This window comes from Gopherus evgoodei, chromosome 18 (assembly GCF_007399415.2).
Source record: "Gopherus evgoodei ecotype Sinaloan lineage chromosome 18, rGopEvg1_v1.p, whole genome shotgun sequence".
NCBI classification, from domain to species: domain Eukaryota; kingdom Metazoa; phylum Chordata; order Testudines; family Testudinidae; genus Gopherus; species Gopherus evgoodei.
This window is the reverse complement of record NC_044339.1, coordinates 15,641,694-15,664,704: the sequence shown is the minus strand read 5'-3', so window position 1 is coordinate 15,664,704 and position 23,011 is coordinate 15,641,694. Positions and strand designations below refer to the sequence as shown.

The following is a 23,011-nucleotide window of genomic DNA, read 5'->3' as shown; positions in this document are numbered from 1 at the left end:
AAAGAAGCTATTTTCCCTTCTGGGTGAGTGCATTGGAATAATGTTCCCAGATAGTGTACTCAGATATGAATTGTGTATCAGCGAAAGGACCGTTCTTAAGGGAAGATTTGAAGGATAACAGGCCAATAGGTGACATAGCGTATGGAGCCGAATAACATGGGCTGAGGTTTTCAGTCTCCAAAGGGAACTGGATGCTTGATCTTTGCTGATTTGAATGGTAATCAGATGCCCAAATCTCTCAGGAAACCTTGAAGATTTCAGCCCTACTGTATAAATGAGGATCAGAGGGCCCCATACATTATCCAGCATAGCCCAAATGCTGTTCTCGTTGAAGCCAATGGGAGTTTTGCCAATGATTTCAATGAAAGCGAACAGCCAGTGGAAATGTGTTGACAGTTGTCCATCTGTCCAATAAAATGCGTGCGCCAGACCCTGAAATTACATGAAACTCACCTCCTTTCACATTTTCACTGAAAGCATGAAGCAGGCCAGATTTGCTGAAAGGTTCAGTAAGGTTTGGGAACTCTTTGAGAGGGACAATTCATGGCTTTGCATCCATGCCCAATGAGGGCTGTTGTTTCTCATGGTTTTGCTGAGTTGAAAATGAGGTGTGGAGTAGGGTGACCAGATGTCCCAATTTTATAGGGACAGCCCTAATTTTGGGGTCTTTTTTTATATAGGTGCCTATTGCCCCCCTCCCACTTCCCTCCTGATTTTTCACACTTGCTGTCCGGTCACCCTAGCGTGGAGGAAGCAGGCAGGTGTTCCATGGAATTTTGCTTAAGCTTTGGGTTTATCTGAAATGAAAGAAAACATCCGTATAAACCTCTGTAAAGCAAAATGTCAGTGATTCACGCACCACTCTCCATAGACTAGCCATGCTGTCCTAGGAGCGAACAAGGGCCTGAGTGTTCACAGGTGGATTTTAATCTCTGCAACTGAGCCTCCATGTAGCCTTGGATAAGTGACTCCACCTCTCTGTGCATCATTTCCTCCAGATAATACTTACTGACCCTCATAGGAGAGCTGTGAGGCGGCACTCGGTAATATTTCTCAAAGGCTTTGTGATCCTCAGCTGAAAGGCACTTGAGAAAGGCAAAGTATTATGTATAGTTCTGTCTACAGTACACTGAAAATGTTCTGACCCTTTGGGACTTGAGTGGCAGGCGTGGCAAAGATCTGTAAGAATGTATCCTTCATGAATGTAGAACAGAAATGCCAGTATACACATTCACCCAGAGGACGGCTGGCAGGCCATGCAATGCTGCTGGATCAACACAGTGGTCCAGAATTACAGCTATGTCTAACACCCATGGCATGTCCAGACAGCAAGGGCTGCAAAAAGTACACACACAAAGACGACAACTGAGAAACGTTAAGCATGAATGGGATTTCTCAAAAATCCTCCAAAGCCACTAAATGCCTTTGTTAATGTACAGAACGTATTGTTCCCAAATCAACACACTGGTAAAACAGATTAGAGAGGGAGAGAGATGCTACTGGAACATGGTGCCTTCAGGGGCTTTGGTTGGTAAGGAGAAAGGTGCAGAATGTCAGTACACATTGTTGCTTCACTGCTGGTTCATACCACATCCCATCCGCACTGGAAGAGGAATCTCTCCCTTCCATTTTCAGGGAGCAGCAGACTCTAATCCCGGGATCCACCTTAAACAAAGCATGCTGAGCCCATCCATTAATTTCCTCCTGTGTCAGAGCAATAATCAGACACACGCTTGATTGTTTTCATGGTCTGGGACCTCTTGAAATTGGCCAGGCTGTTGGTTTGTGTGCGCTCGTGTGAGCACTTGCCTTTATGCATGGGTGGATATGTGTTTGTTCCAAAGCTCCCTGCATGAAATCAACCTCTTATCTGCAAGACTGAGCCAAGCTTCGATAAGCAACTCTATCACCCATCACTGCCTGGGCACTCAGTCCCCAGGCAGTACTATTTCCAAAGTCACTGAACCTTGAGCAAATTGGGAGTGCCCGCAACTCAGTCATTAGGTCATCTTGCCACTGGGGAGCCAACATGACAACAGAGAAATGTCAATGGACAACAGTCAGATGCAGCCTTGGAAATTCTGTGCCTACCAGGAGCCCTGAAAGGATGCTAGAGTTGAAAATCCCTCTCTGAGGGTGCTATTATGGAGGATCACTTACAATCTGTCTATGGTACTCACAGTGACCTTGTTACCATAAGCACATCATGCTCTTCAATGTATTGGTCCTTACAACACCCCTGTGAGGCACACCAACACTATCCTCCCCACTGTACAGATGGGGAAACTGAGGCACACAGAGACTAGGTGACTTGCCCAAGGTCACACACGAAGTCTGGGCTTAGAGCCAGGAACTGAACCTAGGTCTTTCATGTCAATATCCTAACCACTTATCTTATTTTTCTTCTCCAAAGAATGCAGAAGTGCACACAGCAGATGTTCTCTGAAATCAGCCAAGAGCAGAACTTGAACTCATAACCAGCAGGTGGCTCTTGGGTCCAAGGATTGTTGTCCATCCCCCTGTGCCTCCGAGTGACTGTGGATGTGTCTGCCCGGCAATAAAAACCCCACAGCACTGGGTCTCAGAGCCAAAGTCAGCTGACTCTGGCTTGTGGGACTCAGGTCGCAGGACTAACTACAGCAGTGTAGACATTTGAGCTTGGCCCAGAGCCCAGGGGTTGAGACCCTCCACCCGGCAGGGTCTCAGAGCTCCAGGGCCAGCCCTAGGCTGAATGTCTACACTATAATTGTATAGTCCCAGAGCACAGTCTTGCAAGTCTGAGTCAGCTGACTTGGGCCAGCCACAGCTATGCTGCGGGTTTTTCATTCCAGTGTAGGCACGTCCTGTAAGGTTAGTAGTTGGGAGGAAACCAATGGATGTACAAACTGAGTGTGAAGTTAGTTAACCCAGTCTTAATGGATGGGGAGAATAATAATTTACACAAAGATGGATTATGGTGAGTAAGCTGGGGGGAGAGGACATTTCTTGTGGCCTCTCCCAACTAATCCATCTGTATAGGGAAGCCCTATGGACTTGACCCAAAGCCTGTTAAAATCAAAGGGCATCTTTCCCCTGCATTGGCTCATGTCCAACACGCACACGGGGAGCATTCCATTTCATCCACCACCAACATGCAGCCACGGCTGTAGGATGATAAATGTACTGATAAATATTAGGGGGCAGAGGCTCAGATCATGTAAAATGGCACAGCTCCAATGGCTTCAAGTTGTGGGCTAGAGATACGGGATCCATCCCTTGCCCCAACTCCCTGATCTTACACTCTGCCAAAAATATCCTTTTGTTTAAATTTTGGATTGTGTTCTAAGAAGAAAGGCAGCTGGATAAGGTTGCTAGTTAGCACCTGGGAAAGGGACAACAGAAACACCTGTTTCTGGTGAGGCTGCCTAGCAACACTCAGCAGGGAATACTCTGAACCAAGTCACAAACTCCAACTTAGATTGAGGGAGCTGATGTTCTGCATGGGAACTATGGGCCAGCTTCTCAGCTGGTGTAAATTGGTGCAGCTGCATTGACTTCAGTAGAGCTATGCTGACTTACACCCACTGACAATCTGGCCCTGGGTCTTTAATTACACATTAACTTCCCCATAAACCTCTGTTCAGGACGGTATGCTCTTTGGGGCAGGTAACCTGTCTTATGAGGGTGTAAGATCCAGTGCATACAGCACATCACTGGAAACCAGGGACCTGGGATCTATTACCATCTCTGTCACTGACTCACTCTACCCTTTGGGCAAGTCTCTTCACCTTTCACCTGTTTCCCATCGGCACACTGGGGCCAGTAGTACTTTCCCACCTTTGTAGTGTTGTAAGATGTATCCAGGAAACAGGCTATTCAGTGCCAGCTATCACTCTGACTGTATGTTTATGGTGTGTCATGTATGTTTGTGGCACTATAAAAATACCACAATGTAATAAACATAATCTAATGTACTTTTCCCTGCACAATCTTCCCTGTTGGAAAGCACCTTCTCCTTCCCCAAACTTGTCTTTTTTTCCGCTTAAAGTTAGCACATGCTTCAGTATCCGTAGCTGCCTCCATGAATATGGAAACTATTCCCAGTACTACAGTTTGGCAGGAGCTGAAACAGAGTAAATCAGATGGGGATTTTGGACACTAAATGTTCTCTGACTGATTTGGAAAGGTCTGCAAGCAAGTAATGGGAAGATGGGAGCCTTGAAATGGTTCTGATATTGCATACAGAGACGTAGCAGAGAAGGAATAAACTGGCCACCATACCTATATGCCATTTTACATGAGATGGATCCAAAGATCTCTTACCAGAGTCAGAGCAGTTTTGACTCAAGCCCTTTCTTGTGTTGAGGTGCTTTGGATAGGAAAAATCACACCCAAGTACCTTCTGAGCATCTCCCAGTATGGGCGGAAGAAGATCTTGGGATGAATAAATGAATAGCAATCCTTCTCTCGGGCTGGCCAGCAGTGATGACGATTTCCAGATCCCAAACATTATTTAGAGCTCTCCCAGTGGTTTCTCTTAAGGAGAAATAACAAAGAAACCAACAAAGAACAGGTGGGTGCATTGCAAGGTGCTGAAGTCAGAACTCCCGGAATCCATTTCAGCTCCTCCTAACAGAGAATGCAGGCAAGTTATTTAAGCTCTTTGCACCTCAGTTTTCCCATCTGTAAAATGCGGAGAATAACACTGACCTACATCCCTGGAGGATGAGGGTTGGGTAGGGAAGGGAAGGTAGCTTCATGGGGCCCTATACTTGGCTGGGGCCTTTAATTGCTACTGTAATATAAATACTACTGATGAATGGGTTCCCCGTTTACCACACTTGGCAGCCGGTCTCCTCAGCCCATCACAAAGAGGGGGGTTGGTTACCCTACAAGAGAAGCAGAGAGAAGAAGAGGTCGCTTTCCATGGTGGGGAGGGGGGAAAAAAGTTCTCCTTCCTCTATGGCAATCTAATAAATTCCTGAGCACATTTGTTTTTTCAACAGAACCTCCCCCCGTTCATTTCTGATTGCATTGCCCAGGGGGCTCCTTTTTGGTTACACTGGCCCCCAGAACCAAACTAACGGCTTCATGCTGAGGAATGTGTTTTACTAGCTGCAGCTGCAGCACACGTGTTGGGAATTGATCTTTTCTTTACTTTTCAGCCTGAGACTTTTACACTTGACCAAGCGCTCTCAGCCCAGGGGCTCCCCCTGGAAAGGGCGAAAGGACAGCAGAGAAATGGCAGCTGGGGGGTGCTCTCTATGGAGACATTGGAACGATGGCGAGCTGACAAACCCTTATCTCGCTCCATTGCTGGAGGGGAAGGCCTGTGGAGGGGGACAGGATGGGATAAGGGCCCTGGGGAGGGGGGGTGATGGAAACGCAGCTTGCAAAGCAGGATGGGGCGCAAATGGGATGAGGGGCCCGGCAGAGGGCGTGGGATGGGATGGGATGAAGAAGGGCTGAAAGGAGAGAGGAGACAGTGGGTGGGGAATTTCGGTGGGGGGCTGGGGAAGAAGTGGAACGGGACCCTGGGAGAGGGATGGGATTGGGGTGGGTGCGGGGGACCCTGGGAGGCGATGGGGGGAGTGCACTGGGACAGCTAGTGGGCGAGATCCCCTGGGACAGGGAGCGAGGGGGGGCTAGGAGGGGATTGGGGGCATGGGAGGAGCAGCCGGTGGGGGTGAGGGACGCGGCCCAGGAGGGGAGCAGCTGGGGGGTGGGGCCCCGCGGGGGCGGGGGCGAGGCCCGGGTCCCGCCCCCCCGGGCTGGGTTAAAAACCGCCCCGCCAGCAGCCGGCCCGGCTTAGCGGCTTCCTGCCCCAGCATGGCCCAGCAGCGCTGCCGCTCCGTGCTCATCACCGGCTGCAGCCGGGGCATCGGGCTGGGGCTGGCGCGGGGGCTGGCGGCCGCGAGCCCCGCCCCGGACTGGGTGATCGCCACGTGCCGCTGCCCGGAGAAGGCGCAGGTAGAACAGGAGGGACCCTGCCGAGACCCCCCCGGCCTGTACCGGGGTGTTAGCTCACGTGCAGCCCAGGGCGGGGAGGGAGGCAGTTCTGGGCCATAGGGCTGGAAGTGGGGTGGGGGCTGCTGCTGCTGCACCCCCTGGCTTGGATCAGTTTCCATCATATCCAGGGTTTCCAGTTTGGTTTAATGGCTCTCAGCGCCCCCCCCCCACCCCCCGACAAATTGTCCCAGTGCCCCTGCTGGGAGGGGAAGGGGGGGCTCTCTGTTCCCCACGAGGCTAGGGGGTGTGGCTCAGGGTGAAATCCAAGGATCAGTCCCTGACTGGGAAAAACTTCAGTGTTTGCTAAGGTGACCAGACAGCAAATGTGAAAAATCGGGGCAGGGGCTGGGGGGCAATAGGAGCCTATAGAAGAAAAAGACCCTAAAATTGGGAGTGTCCCTATCAAACTGGGACATCTGGTCCCCCTAATGTTTGCTGATTCCTCGGTGCAGCACAAGTCCCATTCCAAACTTTCAACCTGCCGGGAAACTGGCTAGTCTCCCTCGATATCTAACTCTGAGGTGAGGCTCCTGTTTATGCGCTGCCAAGCTACTGCTGGTAGTTCCCCACTTTTCAAGGGCACAAGACTTAAAATGACATTAACAAGGACGGCTGCCATTCCCGTGGCTCTTGTACATTGCAGAGCTGAGGACAGACCTCTTTCTTAGCTGGAAGGCACATCTGGAAAGCAGTCTACTTACACAGCTGCCTCATATAAACCTCCCTCAAAGCCACTAACCCTGTTCCCTCATTCATTCAATGCTGGATAGGTAAATCCCTGACTTTAACCCTCTGATTCCTGAAAGCTGATTCCTACCAGTGCTAGGCTCCTGGATCTCTTCTGTTACATTGCTTCATTGATTCCCTTGCCTCTTGTCTGATGGGTTTTTTGTTCTGCTAGGAAAGGAGTTCATTGCCTTGGTGTATTTCAGTCTGTCTTCATGTCAGAGTGGTGTGGTGGTGGTGGTTGTGGTGTGTGTGTGTGTTGTTTTTTTTTTTAAATCCCTCTTTCCTTCAGGTTGGGATCAGCTTGCTTATTGCTACCCAAATGGATTCCTTTGTAGACATAAATCTGTATTCTTGAAACCTTCTCAGCCAATTCATCAGATTCCCTTGCCCCCTTTCAATCAGCATTCCTAGTACAATGTTGTGGGTATAGACTTGACATCTTTGTCCAGGCACTCTCCAGACTTCACTTGTCGTGAGTGATTGCTAATCATAGCTTTGAGGTAGCTAACTTGCAAGTGGGGTAATTTGTCACCTACCCTCTCTTCACAGAAAGGGTGCACCATACTGGTGAGTAACTTCACAGTGTATCTCTGTGGTCTGCCCTTTGCCATAACTCCTTGAACCCCCGGCCTGCCTGCTAATTGCAAGGTCAAATTCTGCCCTTGGCTGACTTTGGAGAATGTCTGGTGTGTGCCTTCCTGCATTCTTTATGCATATAAAATGATGGGGTTGAAATTAGCTGTTCCTATTCAAGAAGGAGATCTTGGTGTCATTGTGGATAGTTCTCTGAAAACATCCACTCACTGTGCTGTGGCAGTCAAAACAGTGAACAGAATGTTGGGAGTCCTTAAGAAAGGGATAGATAATATGAAAATATCATATTGCCTCTCTATAAATCCATAGTACGCCCGCATCTTGAATACTGCATGCAGATGTGGTCGCCATACTGGCTAGGGGTATGGAACTGCTTCCATAATGAGACTGGGACTTATCAGCCTGGAAAAGGGATAACCAAGTGGGGGATATGATAGAGAGCTACAAAATCATGACAGGTGTGGGGAAGTAAATAAGGAAGTGTTGTTTACTACTTCTCATAACACAAGAACTAGGGGGCATCAAATGAAATTAATAGGCAGCAGGTTTAAAAATGTGCATTCTGTGAAGTATTTAGTTAACCTGTGGTCCTCTTTGCCAGAGGATGTTATGAAAGCCAAGATTATAACAGGGTTAAAACTAGATAAGTTCATGGAAGATAGGACCATCAATGGCTATTAGCCAAGATGGGCAGGAATGGTGTCCCTAGCCTCTGTTTGCCAGAAGCTGGGAATGAGTGACAGGGGATGGATCACTTGATTACCTGTCATTTCCTCTAGGGCATCTGGCATTGGCCACTATATGAAGACAGAATACTGGGCTAGATGGACCTTTGGTTTGACCCAGTATGGCCCTTCTTATGCCATTTTGAGAGGGCTGGTCTACTAGTCAGGGTATTAACTTGAGAGATGGGGCTTCAATTGCTGGCTTTACCCCTAGATTTCCTGTGTGACCTTGGGCACAGGGAGGGAGGAGGAGATCTGTGCTGCTTCTGAGTAGTTTCGGTTAGCTGCTGCTGCTTTCTCGGAGGCAGGAAGGAATAGCTGACACCAGGCAGTGGGCCACATGGAAGGCCCTTGCCTTGCAGGCTGGATGGATCTGGAATGCAGGCCGCCACTTGAAGCACAATGCTCTGAGCATTACATCAATACAAATCTTCTCTGAAGCTGGCTTGAAATTAACACTCCTTCCCCGAGCAAGGGGTGTTGCTGAAAGGTGGCTTCTGAAACCCTATGGAGGAGGGGAAAACAGAAGTTCTCTTAATCTCTGTAGAGAACAACAATATTGCCTACCCTCGGCATTCAGAAATCCTGAATGGGGCTCCTGAAAATCACAAGGTTTTGACACTTTGTTTTGAATTAGCAGTAGATGACACAGCAGCAAGGTGTCTTGTCTGAGCTCTTTTCCTGCAGCCCTGAGAGCTAGAAACTCCCTTTTTCAAAGAAAGGAGAGATTCTCCTGACTTCAGCAGCTGGGGCCTTAAACACTGAACTTGGCAAAACTCACGATAAAATCATGGCTTGGCAACAGTACTTGTGTTAACTTTTCTTGAATGCCAAATATGAGCTCTTACTAAGCACATGTGAGCAGAAAAGCAGTAATATTCATTGTGTCTTCCTCACTCCCCACTCAAATATCACTTAGCTCAACTTATTTTAGTAAAGCAGGAGCTTTAAGTGTTCAAAGCTTCCACCAGCAAGATGTTAGAGCCTGCCCCTCCAAAGGCTCTCTTACTTCACATGGTTCCCATTTTATAGCCAGGCTTAAGGGATATTCTTTGTGTAGTAAGAGGAGGCCCTAAGATGTAAACCTTGGTATCAGAGGCCTGGTATGAGGCCTAAGGCCTGAACTAAAGTAGTGGTCAAGACTTCGCTAACATAAAGTGAAGCTGTGAGCCAGAGGCAGGTCCTGCTCACAGAAGCTGGCAAGGAAAGGGCTGATGCTGCACGAGGATACGTATCTAAAAGTTACTGAACACTAGAGATCAGAACATTCACATACTGGCACATTCCACACAGATAACAAGGAACAGACTGACCCATCCCAGTGACAAGGGCAAAAGGGCATTATGATGGATAGAGTTGTTTTGATCGAACCAACACGTGCAAGGTGAGAGGCGGCACCTTACTACGTAGAGGGGTTGTACCTCAATACGTCAGGAGTGATGTGTAACTTGTTTGTACCTGTGTATAAGAATGCATCCTTGGGGTGATGTCTTTGTCCGGCCGAGGGGGCAGTGGAAAGTCCCGCCACTGACTGAGCCGAGTCCATTGACCGTGGGCACATAGTAGTAGTATGCCCCATAAAGTAACAATCTAGGGGGAACTATCGTTGTCCAATACGGCAATAAACCTGGCCAACGTGCCTTCGTACCTAACTAGATTCTGTGGTCATTTGGGGTTCTCTTCGGGTCTGCTGTGTCAGCTATCTGCGCAGAGCTGGGGCAGCACACAGAGGGAAAAGACGCACGCAGCACGGCTTAAGTGATATTCTTTGTTCCCATAGAGTAGATGTATGGGAAAAGTCACATTTACCCAGTTCTGGCTCTTCTAACCACCTAGGGCCTGAGTCTCCACTGTTCTGCACCTTGTGTAGCCCTACCAGTGAAAAGTGGATGTAAAAGCTATTAGACTAGAATGGCCTGATCCTAGTGTCCTCTCCTAAGCTGGATAATGAACTCTATGGAAATGTCTGGGGAGGCCTCTCCGATCTGGATTTGTAAAAATCCAATTACAGGAGACTTGAGTTCAGGGCCGGTGCAAGGATGTTTCGTGCCCTAAGCAAAACTTCCACCTTGCGGCCCCCCCCCCCCCGTGCCCCCGCCCTGAGGCAGCCCCCGCTTGCGGCAGCTCCCTCCCTCTGCCCTGAGGTGGCCCCCCCTTGCTGCAGCAGCTTCCCCCCTCCACCCCCACTCCGCATACGAGCACCCCGAGCACGCCATCTCTGCTTCACTTCTCTCACCTCCCAGGCTTGCGGCTCCTAAGCTGATTGGTGCTGCAAGCCTGGGAGGCAGGAGAAGTGAAGCAGCTCACCCCTGCCCTGCCTCCTCCCCAAGCATGCCATGGCTCCTTCACTTCTCCCGGCTTGTGGCTCCAATCAGCTTAGGCGCCTCAAGCCTGGGAGGCGGGAGAAGTGAAGCGGCCATGGCGCACTCAGGGAAGAGGCAGGGCAGGGGTGAGATGGGGTGGGGAGTCTCCCTGAGTGCTGCCCTCCCTTACTTGCTGCAGGCGGTCCTCCCTGCGCCCCCCTGCCCCAGCTCCCTCCTCCTAAATGCCGGCGGTGACTGGGGCGGCCGAAGATCCAGCCACCACGGTCGCTGCCGATTAAAATGGCACCCCCCAAATCCTAGTGCCCTAGGCGACTGCCTAGGTCGCCTAAATGGTTGCACCGGCCCTGCCTGAGTTGCTTCAAGAATGCCCCTGGAAAGGTGGGAAAGAAGCTGCCAGTGGCTTTTAAAAGCCTGCCTTGAGGACTTAAATATTTTGCTTGATCTTCTTGTACCTCTTCCCCTCTATGTAAGCTAACTGCCAGCATATAGCCAATGGTGGTACTTCTCCAGTGACCTGGGAATGCACTGTATCCCTCCACCCAATCCTCCCAACTACAGGAGGAGCAAATGTCTTTCCTGTACCTTACTGACCCCTGGGATAACAGAACAGTTGAAAGCTTTTGCATGTGAGTCTCTGCCAGCTTGGACTGATTTGTGCTGAATAAATCCTAGGTGCTGTCTACTGTGTGTGCCTAGCAAATGGACTTCTGAGGCTAGAGAGCCTGTAGGCTGTCTAGTATCACTTCTCTTAGGAGTACAGTACCCCACTTCAGCATGGATTTGTCTGATTCTGTACTGTTGAATGTATTTATTACCTGCCCATTGCCCTATGCACATGAGCAACAGAAATGGCTACAGATATCTGACCAAATCAATCCTCCATTCCAGGTCACCCATTCAGGATTAACAAAACACTTGTGCTGTTCTGGAAAACAGGAGCAACCAGTTAATGATCATAGAATCATAGATTATTAGGTTTGGAAGGGACCTCAGGAGACCATCTAGTCCAACCCCTACTCAAAGCAGGACCAATCCCCAAATGGCCCCCTCAAGCATTGAACTCAAACGCTGGGTTTAGCAGGCCAATTCTCAAACCCTCAGCATGCTGTGAAGGCCAATAGCGCTTGGCTTGTTGGAACTCCTCCTATTCCACCCTCCTCACAACTTGGGGTTCACAGTTAAGGACTCTGCACAGAGAATGTCCCAGTGGCAGCCCCTCACGTGCAAATAAGTTTGGCAGAATTTAACTTTTTATTTTGATGGAAGATACTTAAAAACTTTTCTTATTTTTACCTATGTAAACTTTCATGGTCGTGGGAAATAATGGAGGGTGTCATACAACAATTATTTAATGGTAGAAATCAAGATTCACAAAGCTTTAACTTTGTGAACTGTCGAAACACAAGTTGTCAAGATACAAAATATCTTCAAATCAGAGTTTTAAATTCTCAAGCAGCCTATTTCTTTACCTATTTGTAAACCTCAACTAATGGAAACACTCCTCTCTGCACAGTGAAAGTTCTATTTTTAAATTTAATCCTTCCAAGCCTATGGATAAACCAGGGGTCTGCTGACTCAGTCAGGCACCATAATTGGTGAGTTGTTGCCCAAGGTGGTTCTTGGTTAGCAAGGTCCCTAATCGGCAAGGGTGGAGGGATCTAGAAGGATAATCTGTCCTTCAAGTTGGGGATAGGAGGGGTAGAAAATGTGCGTGATCCTTCCAGACCACTCTGACTTCTCTCTAACTAGGTTCCTACATTCAGAGCTAGTTCTTCTACTCTACTCCCCTCTCCTGCAGTGTGGCCCTGTGTGATAGCACATTTATCACTGGAAGAACTCCAGAGAAAAGTGAAGGGAGGGACAGTGGAGGGCTATCGCTCTGACTTTATAATAGAAGATGCTGGTGCTTAACAGTTCCCTTTGTCACTGCATCCTGTAGGAAACTGGACTGTTCCTTTTACATAAACTTTAGCAGATGGAGGACTCTGTAGCCAGAAGGACCCACTAAATAAAATGAGGAGTCAAATCTTTTGTGGAACACTGTCTTAGAGACTCTGAATTGTCTCTCTCAAGACACAAGCTACATTCTGGAAGGCTTTGTAACTTGTTACATTTTGGTCTGGGGTGGAGGGACCAGCATCACTGATCCTGGCCCCTGGCTTTGCCTGAGTCATGATTGACCCTGGAGTAGGTGCAGCTGACAGTATCTTAACTTGAACTTTTAAAAATAAACACAACCCAGTGACAGCCAGTGGTCACAAGTCTTGGGAATTTATTATCTGGGAAAAGGGCCAGGATGATATCAAAGGCCCAAGTCTCTTCCTCCTTTCAACAGGAATATCGAGGCAAGGTCCCCAGCTGACAAGCCTTATGCCTTATCTGCAAGGGTCACCTCAAGATGTTTGCGGTGGGAACAAAAATCTCCATGTGTTTTTTGTGGGGTTTTTGGGTTTTTTTTTCTCCCATCTCTCATCACCCTGAGGTTGCCAACAAGAGGATCAGAGCTGTTTGATTCAATCACTAACCAGACTGATAGCAAGCACCAGCTTGTTTAACACAGGTAGGGTGCCCAGATGTCCTGATTTTTTTAATAGGGACAGTCCCAATATTAAGCCCATCACAGGATGGGCTCACCAGTAGCATTCCATCTGATGGCTAGACTGCTGCATACACGCCCTGCATGCTAGCCCAATGGAGAACATAAGCAGGGTGCTCTCGTGGTGTGGGGCTGCTAGTGGCTTTACTAAATGAGTCAGTAAGAGCTCGACTTCGCCGAGATGGCCAGCACCTCACTCCCGGGGAAGTTAAATAGACAGGCGTGCTCAGCACTCCTGAAAACTGAGCCGTAACCACAGGCAGACGAGACCACAACTTGATTTTTCCTTCTGTTTCTAGGAACTCCAGCAGCTCAGCAAGCAGTATAGCAACATCAAACTACTCCAGCTCGGTGAGTGGAAGGACCTCATAACAAACCAAAGCATGTGCTACCATAGCAAGGTTGGGTTGCTTTTGCGACATGGGAGTGGAAGATCAGATGTTGCATCTCTTCTCTAATAACTTAAAGCCACTCCCCAGATCCTTGGTACCGTACAGATTTCTTATAACTCTTGTGTGACAGTCTCGTTCTTTCTAGTGTTTGAGAAATGATCTGTGCTAATACTTGGCTTTGAGGGTTTGTTTGCTTGTCTGTGACAGGGTGTATACATTTAACTGAAATTCACTGTTTTTGAGATCAATTTAGACATCTGACTACTGCTTATTGAAGAGAACTCCTCTTTTCCCTCCCCCAACATATTGTCAGCCTCTCGCTAGAGAGGGACTGAGGCAAAACTCCACATTCAAACAACCTCAGTTTGGATCCACACTTTGGATCTCATCTCTATGTGGAGGGGCTTGGGAGGGGGGACACCCAAACTCTCAGATCCTTCTCTCTCCTTTAGCTTGGATTGGATCACACTGTACCAGTCCTGGTGCTGGATTGAGATCATACATCCTCTTTGTACCCTGATTTTGATGTGACAAACCTGAAATTGTCATGCACTTGGTCTCTTCTGGTCATGAATAAAAACTGAGCTAAGTCAGGCAAGAGGACTGGCCATGCATGACCAGATGTGTATTAGGCTGGGATGAGGAAGCCCTTATTTCCCACCTTCATTAAAGGGAAGACGTGTTGTTCAACATGGACCACGTAACATTCCTCTTGCTTAAATGTTCTGGCCATGCTTGTTTCAGTGGGACTTAAATTTCCACCAAGTGTATTTCCTACACATACCCTGAGCCAGCTTGATGCACTGGCTATGCCTTTGCAGCCCATGTTGGGTACACAGACTATCACTGTCCTAGAGAATCCACTTCATTGCTGATGTTTCCTTTCCTCTGCGTGGCAGACGTGGTCTGTGAAAACAGCATAAAGAAAGTAGTCAAGGAAGTGGAAGAGATCTTGGGAGACAAAGGGCTGAACTGCCTCATTAACAATGCTGGTATCAATGTGGTTGCGTCCCTGGAAGAAGTCACTGCTGAAACAATGCTCACCATTTATGAAACCAACACAGTCGCTCAGTTGATGGTCACTAAGGTAAGACCGGGAAGTGGGTTGACTTTGGGAAAGAGACTAAAAAAGGCTCTGTACTTTTGTGTACTGCCTATACAAGTCTTCATGAGCCCCATTGATGCTTCTTTACATTGTACAAGCCTGATAAGCTAATGTTGTCACATGGTCACTGGGGTTGCCCAGTGGGCCAGCTTATCTGTATTATAGTCATTGCTTTGTTGTGCTTCCTTATATTAAGTAGTAATGCAAGGAACCTACAGGCTTTTATACTGGAAGATTTGATTTAATAGTGAGGCTTGAGGCCTATAACCCTTAGCGTAGATAAACTTAAGTACCAGTAACTCATAAGTTATAGGGAACTGAAAGTGGTATACTAGAGGGGGTATTTTGTCCAGAATACTGACATCAGCCACCCACAGAACACAGCTGACACCAGCATCTGGAAAGTTCTGGACAGAACCTCCAACTGCAAAGCTGCTATGATAGCAAATTGACATGTATGCTAATAGGGTAACATCATACATATACTAACCTATAGAAAACGGACATCTTAAGGGGAGGAAATACAAATAAAGACCTCTATTGAATATGCCTTGGTCAGAGGGTGACCAGATGACAAGAACAAAATATTGGGACACCGCCACTGAAGCGCAAAAAAAAAAAAGCTGGAGCTCTGCTGAAGCCAAATATTGGGACAAATGGTATCCCGACCGCACATCTGTCAGGATGCAAGACAGTCAAATATTGGGACATCTGGTCATCCTAATTGGTCATGTCAGAGTAACCTACTATAAAAGTAACATTCCAGAGGTTGGAGAAATATAGATCTTGGGAGGGGCCAGAATGATAGTGATAAAGATAATGGTTAAGTATGAAAGATCAGGATAAAAGTATGGATGTCCAAATGTACTTTCTGTATTATCTGTCTGCTTTAAGTTTAAGTGTGTTTATAATCTTTGCTAAATTATTAATCATCTATTTATATGTAGATGGAGTTCCTATAGTGTGAGTGTTGCACCTGTGCATGTCAGGGTTCCCAAGTTATACGATTTTACAGGAATCTTACTAGGCCTGATCTTGGGACAAGAACCTCTTAATGTTCAAGTTACAATTGTATTTGACCAACTTTGGGTCAGGCTACACAGGCTAATGCTGCCTCTCAAAGCTCTTAAACTGTTCTGGAGAGAGGTCAGTCTCAACCCTAGCCTGCTACGTGGGGTGTCACGCTCCACTTAGCTTGACCATGCCCTCTGGTTTGAGCAACGAACAGTACGTGGCGGACTCCTCAAAGTCCACATCTAGCCTTTCTATGGTATGCAAATCTCGCTGTCTTATGGGACAAGAGAACTTCGTGTCTCTTCAGGGGTTCATAGTGCCAGGTCCTGAGCAGACTCAGACTGTAAATAAGTAAAGGATTACATCGAGAAGCTGCTTGCTTCATGTGGGTGATAGGTCTGTGGTAGTTCTAAAGTCAGCATAAATCATTAGCTAGCTCCGTAGAGCTCTATCAGTGTGTTAATGTTACTGCAAGTCGGAGAGTAGCATAAAGTTGTCATGGCTGTATTGAGCTCGGCTCTTAATAGGACAGTGTGTTTAATCCCAAATTGGTCTTGGTCAGGCTGAGACTGAAATTTAAGTTGAAATAAAATGAAGTTTCTCTTACAGGCCTTTCTTCCCCTTCTGAGGAAGGCAGCCCAGTTGAGCACTGGTATGGGTTGTCACCGAGCAGCCATTATCAATATGTCATCGCTTGCTGCCTCCATGGAACTGGTCCAGGCAAATGAGATGTTCCTCAAAGTCTATCCTTATAGAATAGCGAAGGTGGGTGTTTTCCAAAGCTGTGCTCAATTGAAACCCGGCAATGTTCTGAGCTAAAAGGGATCCTAAACTGGTAACTAATAGAAATAGGGGTTCATTCTATATGCTGTATAAGATGACCTTATTAGGTAAAGACTTGCTAGTCAATATAAAATAAGACGAGAGAGCTGTTGTAGTTCTCCTTTCTATACAAAGCTCCCTTTTACCACGAACCTTTCTATCAGGAATACAGAACATGTTGTCCTTAACTAACCACTATGCTGTCCAGGTAAGTGCCTTGTTAACAGTCCCTTCTAAATGCACCCAGCATTTTTAGGAGATCTCCCTAGACCTACGATGTACCTACTGGCCATAGTGCAAGGCTTCTGCCTAACCTCAGCAAGGTGGTCAATAGAGTAAATATTAAACTGATTGCAAGGAGTGGCAGTGATTAGTGTCAACATGAATGCGGATTTTTAACATCTACGCATCCAGGGACTGTGATTGATCTGCTATTTGTTTTGGTTAGCCAAGGATGGATTTAATAGAACACTGGTTGCTTGAGTTAAATGACATGTCCCTTATGGCAGACATTCTTGCTCCTTGTTCCTCCCCTCTCCCACAACAACATGCTCTTCTCAACTCCTAAGGTTCTAGGACCTTGCTGATTAGGAACTAAATGGAACATAATCTCTTTCCTCAGACACTCAATACAACAATGACTGCACAAACCAAGTAGCTCAGTTAAACTCACCAAGTTGTTTTGTAGGCTGGTGAGGAAAGAAAGGGTTACCTTTTCTTTCTCGTTGGTCTTAAATGCTTGGATGGAGGAGTCTTGTAAATATTCTTAGTTCAAGGGTTCTGAAAGGCTGTATTTATATGGGGGGCTGTGAGTATATAGATACAGCCTTTCAGAATCTTTGAACTAAGACTATTTACAATACTTCCATGTGAGTGTCATACTGTACTTCCAGATCCATCAGAGCTTGACCAAAAATTGCCCCATCATTCTCCTCACTTGCGCCAAAATAGCTCCATTGACTTTTGACCCACTCTTGACTGGCATCTTCCAAGAGGGGAGATTGAAGTCCACAGTGTCTGAAATACATCTTCCAGAGGTGACCTTTCTACAGCTCCCCGACTCATCGGGTCAGGGATGGGGAAGCAAGGTACTAACTGGCTGACCTTCCTTCCAGACCTCAAAGTTGAAACTGACATTCTAATACCATCTTCACTCTTCCAGACTGCACTGAATATGATCACCAGGTGTCTTGCTGCAGACTTGAAAGAGGATAGAATCCTTTGTATTTCTCTGCACCCAGGCTGGATTCAAACTGACATGGGAGGAGACATGGTTAGTGACATCAAGACACTTTTTAAAAAAAAAAAAAAAAATTTTAGGACCAACCTTGCATCTGTCAGGGAAAATTGAACCCCGCCTGAGGCCTAATAAGCAAAAGCTATTAAATATAAGAACTGTAGCTAGGTTTGTTTATCTGCACAGGGGGCATGCAGGGGCAGAAAGTTGTGGGCCCCAAAAAGAAGGAACTGAAGTAGGGGAAAGAGGAACCAGAGAGTGAAACAGAAGCCTCCAGTCATGCCAAATTGCAATAGGTGTTACTGTATAGCTGAAACCGCAAGAGTTGGGTCTTAGAACGGTCAAGCCACAAGTCAGACAATAACAGGAAAAACTGTAAGTGGGAAAAGGAATTAATCAGCTTGCTTTTAATTAATATATTCTAAATAAGGCAATGATAGTATGTACTGTGCACACTGTTTTGCAGTTTTAACCTTTATAAGCTTGGTAAAATTTGTAAAGAGCAGAGCAGTTTCTCTTGTGTGGGGCTATGCTGTCTCTCCCTGCATGCATGCTTGTATGGAATAAAGGAGCCTCAGGCTGTCTGATCTAAAATCAACTGTGTGGTCTATTTTCCACAACACATCTCAACACCTTTAAAATATACTAGTTCTCTAGTTCACTCTTGCAATCCACTAACTGTTGAAGGTTTTGAAGAGCCTGTTGCCTTAATACATTAACTAGGAAACTGTGTATTAAGTGCAACCTTACTTATAGGTGTGCAAGAGCTTCCTTAGAATTCTATTGCTTGCCTTTCCCCAAAGACACTCCTAATTTTTTTTTTTTTTTAATCTTGATCCTCCTAGGCTCCTTTGCAGATACAAGAAGCTATCCCAGGTATCCTCTCAGTTCTGGCTAATCTCAGCGAAAAAGACAACGGCTCCTTCCTAGATGGGCAAGGGGGAACACTACCATGGTAACACACACACCATGGACTACAGGATGAGAGTAATGCCAGAAGTTAAATCTTGGTTGACAATGTCTTCGTTTAGATCTCTTTGACTATTTCAACTAGTATATTAACAAACTGTTATCCAACCTATACAGGTATTTAGAAGTTTTTTGCTCTGCTGTTCAAATAACCTCTGCAAACCCTGAGAAGGAAACAGGACGTTGGGAATGATATCTTTTAGCAAACACTCCAATTTACCAAAACTACAGCTAAGGGGTTGGGGATTATTCCTATTGGATTCCAATACCAAAGCAGTAATACCTACTCTTACGGGTGAGAGTTGCAGGTGACACCATTCCATTCAGTGGATTTGGGCCTGTTTTGCCTCAGATAAAGTTGTTGCTGTGGTCCCTACTCCAAGCTGGAGGGACATGTCTGGATGGCTCCTGCAGGCTGAACCACTCTGGTAACTCTTGTACTGTAAATCAGTCTAGCAGGTCAGGGTTGTTCAGGTGGATAAAGACTGAAGCTTTAACCCTGGTCACTGCACTTCTGGAGAAGTGTCCCCATGGTCATGGCACAAGATACTTGTTTCCTTCCTTGCTGTGTGTCCAATCTTCTGGTCCATGTCGGGGTGGGGTTTGTCTTTTTGACTTCTAATTTGTCTTCAATAAAAGCTGCTCTTGTTTAAGCAAAAACCACTTATTTACTGAACTACTTCAAGGCTTTCTGCTGGACCTAGCTGAGGAGTCTGGGCCTCTGCCTCAAGGGGTGTGAGGTCAAAATTCCAGCTGAAAGGCATTGCTCTCTGTCCAGTGCCACCTTGAAGGTGGCTGTTAGAGGCTGGCTTAGTTCACTAGTGGTGCCCAAAACATGGAGAGCAACTAATTGTTGGGTACAAAATGTTACCTGTAGTTGGGATAGAGCAGAGATCTCTGAATACTGACTGAGGTAAAGGTGGAAGCAAAGACTTATTGCAGGAACTATGAAGTGTTTTTGAAAATTTCTCTTTTTAGTGCTTCAGCAATTACTTTTCTAAACTCTTAAGTCAAGCTGCCTACTTAGGTTAATGGTGTGCTGAAGAATAGCTTTCTCTTTGTGATGAGCTGTGATTCTAATAGCAATATGAAGGGCCAAAGCTCTCAGCTGTCTCTTCCGTGACAGTAGCTATTCTTCAAGACCTGCCCCCAAGTGATCTTGCAAGCTGGTTTAAGATACAGATCCCATGACCAGGGACCTAGCTGAAGTTTACACTTTCTTTTTCCCTAGTTCTCATGCCACATTACCGACAGCAGATGAACCATAACTAGGTCTGACTGAACCAACTGCTGTGGGGAGGTGGAGACTACCTTCCACATCATGGAATATGCTACAAAAACTCCATGGCCCACCTGTGTCACAATAACAGCTTTTCTGCACATGAAAGCCAGGACTGGTGTTAAGGGGCAGTAAGCAGGTCAATCATCCAGGGCCTTGTGCTACTGGAGCCCCTACCAGGACCGGCTCTACCACTTTTGCCACCCCAAGCAGAAAAACCCCTGTGACTGCCACTGCCCAAACTGCTGACATAGAGGAGAGAACTGCTACCTGAACTGCTGAAGCATGCCTTAAAAACCACAGCTGCCTGGACTCTGCCACCCCAAGAATGGACAGAATGCTGGCCCTTAGCATGTGCTGCCCCAGGCACATGCTTGCTCAGCTGGTGCCTTGAGCCAGTCCCCATAAAGCTATATTGCTCAGGCTTTGGCATCTGCCTTGGCTGGCAGGGCTCAGGGTGTGGCCTCTACTGATTCTGTTTGGTAGCCCTACCTGGAACATGCTTGTGGCCCCCAGGGGCCATAGACCCCTGCTTGAGAACCACTGTTCTACATCTCATTTGGGTGTTAATACCAGCATCCAGCCTCCTGAAAGAGTGCAGGAGCCCCTGCTCATTTCCCCCCACGCAGATACACTGCCAACTAGTGAGGTATATGCTGGAGCCCATCCCTGCCTTTCCATGAAGGCAGGGGCACTAGTAGTGCTTGTGGGGAACAAATGAGGACAAGGGCTGTTGTTTCCACCACCCCTTCGAAGGGGGGGGGTGACTTGGCATGGGGGCAGGGCAAAATACTTACGCTAATCCCCTGCCCTCCTCGGATTAGCATGAGTATTTCTTGCCTTTAGACATGTAGGTCTTGTTTACCCTGGAAGAGGCAATGTTGGCTAAAACACTAGGGCAGCTATATCATATGAAGCTAGAAGCCACTGCAGTTAAGACGGGTGTTTTAGTGGAAGGGTTTGACAGACACAGTAATGGCACAGATGAGACATCCGCAGCCAATGAATAGGGAGTATTGACATTAACAAGAGTGAACACTTCTGGTCTCTCCAGTATCAGTTTAAATGTGGACAGGCTTCCGCCATTCTGGATTGCCAAGCCCATCTTGGAGAAGAGCTTCCGCGTGGGAAGCTGCCCCAAGACTTTTGCTGGGTGGTCTACTGGCTCTGGACATAGTGCCATGGTGTAATATGAGGCCATCAATTCCTGACATAGGGGCCTCTTCCTCCTGTGTGGAATGTTCTCCAGAATTCAGCAAAACCCACCTCTAAGAAGTGCTGAACTTTGGAAAGTCAACCCTGGAAACCCCCCTAACCACTTCAAGAAAATGTTTATGAATGTTCAACAATTTTCTTCCAGGGTTTGAAGAAGCGCTGATAAGGCTGGTGGCCACAAGTCTTCTGCTTTTCTTCCCTCCAGCTATCATGCTACCCCTGAGGTCAGTTTATTGTGAGACGGCCAGCAACAGGCTCAGAAATACCCCTTGGAGTTAGGCATGGCAAGAGAAGAATGACCCATTCTGGTGTCTTTAAGCCACACTAGAGAGCGTGACCAATAGTTTTGGGTATGATAACTTGGGTAAAATAAATCAGAGTCCAATCTGATCTGCTCGGATGACACCAAATATAGGGAGGAGATATAATCGGTAGTAAGAAGCACAGGGAGACATCATCACAGGTGAGGGGCTGGGCTGCATGTTTGAGGGGGTGTTTCAAACATATTCCCCAAAGGAAATTCTCCCGAGAGGAATGTTCTCCTCAGAACACTTGGCTGTCATTCAATATCCCTGCCAAGAAGCTGCTTCAGGGTAACGCTAAAGTCTTGTCCCTTTCGCAAGGAACATCAGTAGTACCCATTCTTTCTCCCATTTCTGTTATGCCCAGGCCAGAAGCACCATGTGGAAATGTAGCAGAGAGTCCTGTGGCACCTTATAGACTAACAGACGTTTTGGAGCATGAGCTTTTGTGAGTGAATCCCCACTTCGTCGTGCTCATGCTCCAAAACGTCTCTTTAGTCTATAAGGTGCCACAGGATTCTTTGCTGCTTTTACAGATCCAGACTAACACGGCTACCCCTCCGATACTTGACATCATGTGGAAATGTGGCCCAAGCATGCTAATCATGAGATTCCAGCCGCTCTGCCTCTGCTCAGGCTAGGACTTAGGTAATTACAGACATCCAGGCCAACATGTGCTTTTACTGATTCAACATTTGGGTTTCACACATCTGTGTGCAGCATGCACATCTCTGTGTTCCCATGTGTATGCTTGGGGCTCAGCTGTGTACGTTCATGTGTCTCTCTACTGCTCACCCGCATGTGTGTCTGTAAATGCATGAAATGTGTCTGTGTGTGTCTGGGGCTCACCCGTGTGTGCACCTATATGGGCATGCATCTGTGTTCATGCATCTCTCTAGAGCATTCACGCATGTGTATGTGTGTGTGGCTCACTCGTGTGTGTTTGTCTGGGACTCGTCTGTGTGTGGCTCAACCGTGTGTGTGTTAGTGTCTGGGACTCGTGTGTTTGTGTGTGGCTCACCCGTGTGTGTGTTAGTGTCTGGGACTCGTGTGTGTGTGTGTGGCTCACCCATGTGTGCATGTGTATGTGGCTCACTCGTGTGTGTGTGTGTGTGTTTGTGTCTGGGACCCGTCTGTGTGTGTGGCTCAACCGTGTGTGTTAGTGTCTGGGATTCGTGTGTGTGTGTGGCTCACCCGTGTGTGTGTTAGTGTCTGGGACTCGTGTGTGTGTGTGTGTGGCTCACCCATGTGTGCATGTGTATGTGTGTGTGGCTCACTCGTGTGTGTGTGTTTGTGTCTGGGACTCGTCTGTGTGTGTGGCTCAACCGTGTGTGTTGGTGTCTGGGATTCGTGTGTGTGTGTGTGTGTGTGTGTGTGTCTCACCCGTGTGTGTGTTAGTGTCTGGGACTTGTGTGTGTCTGGGGCTCACCCGTGTGTGTGTATGGGGGGGGTCACCCTTGTGTGTGCGTCTGTCTGTGGCTCTCTGTTGGCTCCTGTCTGTCCGTCGGGTCTCGAGGGTGCCAGCCTGGCCGCCTGCCTGGCCCACGTGCGTCGCGCCCTCTGCCCCGCTCGCTCCGGGGACAGCAGCTACCCCGTACCGAGCATGCGCAGTACAATCTAGGGAGCAAACGCGGACGGGGGGGGGCAGTTTATGCTGCTACACCGCCGGCGGGGCCGGAACCGCTGGGGCCGGAACGCGGCCGCTGGGGCGCGGGGCCGG

At 47.6% G+C, this 23,011-nt stretch overlaps 1 protein-coding gene across 1 annotated transcript; it reads left to right on the top strand.

Moving 5' to 3' along the window:
• The first annotated feature begins 5,808 nt into the window (after positions 1–5,808).
• On the top strand, positions 5,809–19,132 carry LOC115636883 (C-factor-like). Its single transcript, XM_030537564.1, has 6 exons — positions 5,809–5,949; positions 13,256–13,307; positions 14,248–14,435; positions 16,077–16,232; positions 17,452–17,562; positions 18,372–19,132. Exons 1-6 carry the CDS (start codon positions 5,809–5,811, stop codon positions 18,483–18,485), a joined length of 762 nt encoding a protein of 253 aa, XP_030393424.1. The 3' UTR covers positions 18,486–19,132.
• Positions 19,133–23,011: the final 3,879 nt, after the last annotated feature.

What these genes read in the sequence shown, in the direction of transcription:
- LOC115636883 (XM_030537564.1), top strand. Translation starts at nt 5,809, where the DNA reads ATGGCCCAGCAGCGCTGCCGCTCCGTGCTCATCACCGGCTGCAGCCGG. An exon ending in ATCCTTATAGAATAGCGAAG is followed by an intron (nt 16,233 to 17,451) that starts GTGGGTGTTTTC and finishes TCACTCTTCCAG; the next exon opens with ACTGCACTGAATATGATCAC. An exon ending in CTGACATGGGAGGAGACATG is followed by an intron (nt 17,563 to 18,371) that starts GTTAGTGACATC and finishes TGATCCTCCTAG; the next exon opens with GCTCCTTTGCAGATACAAGA.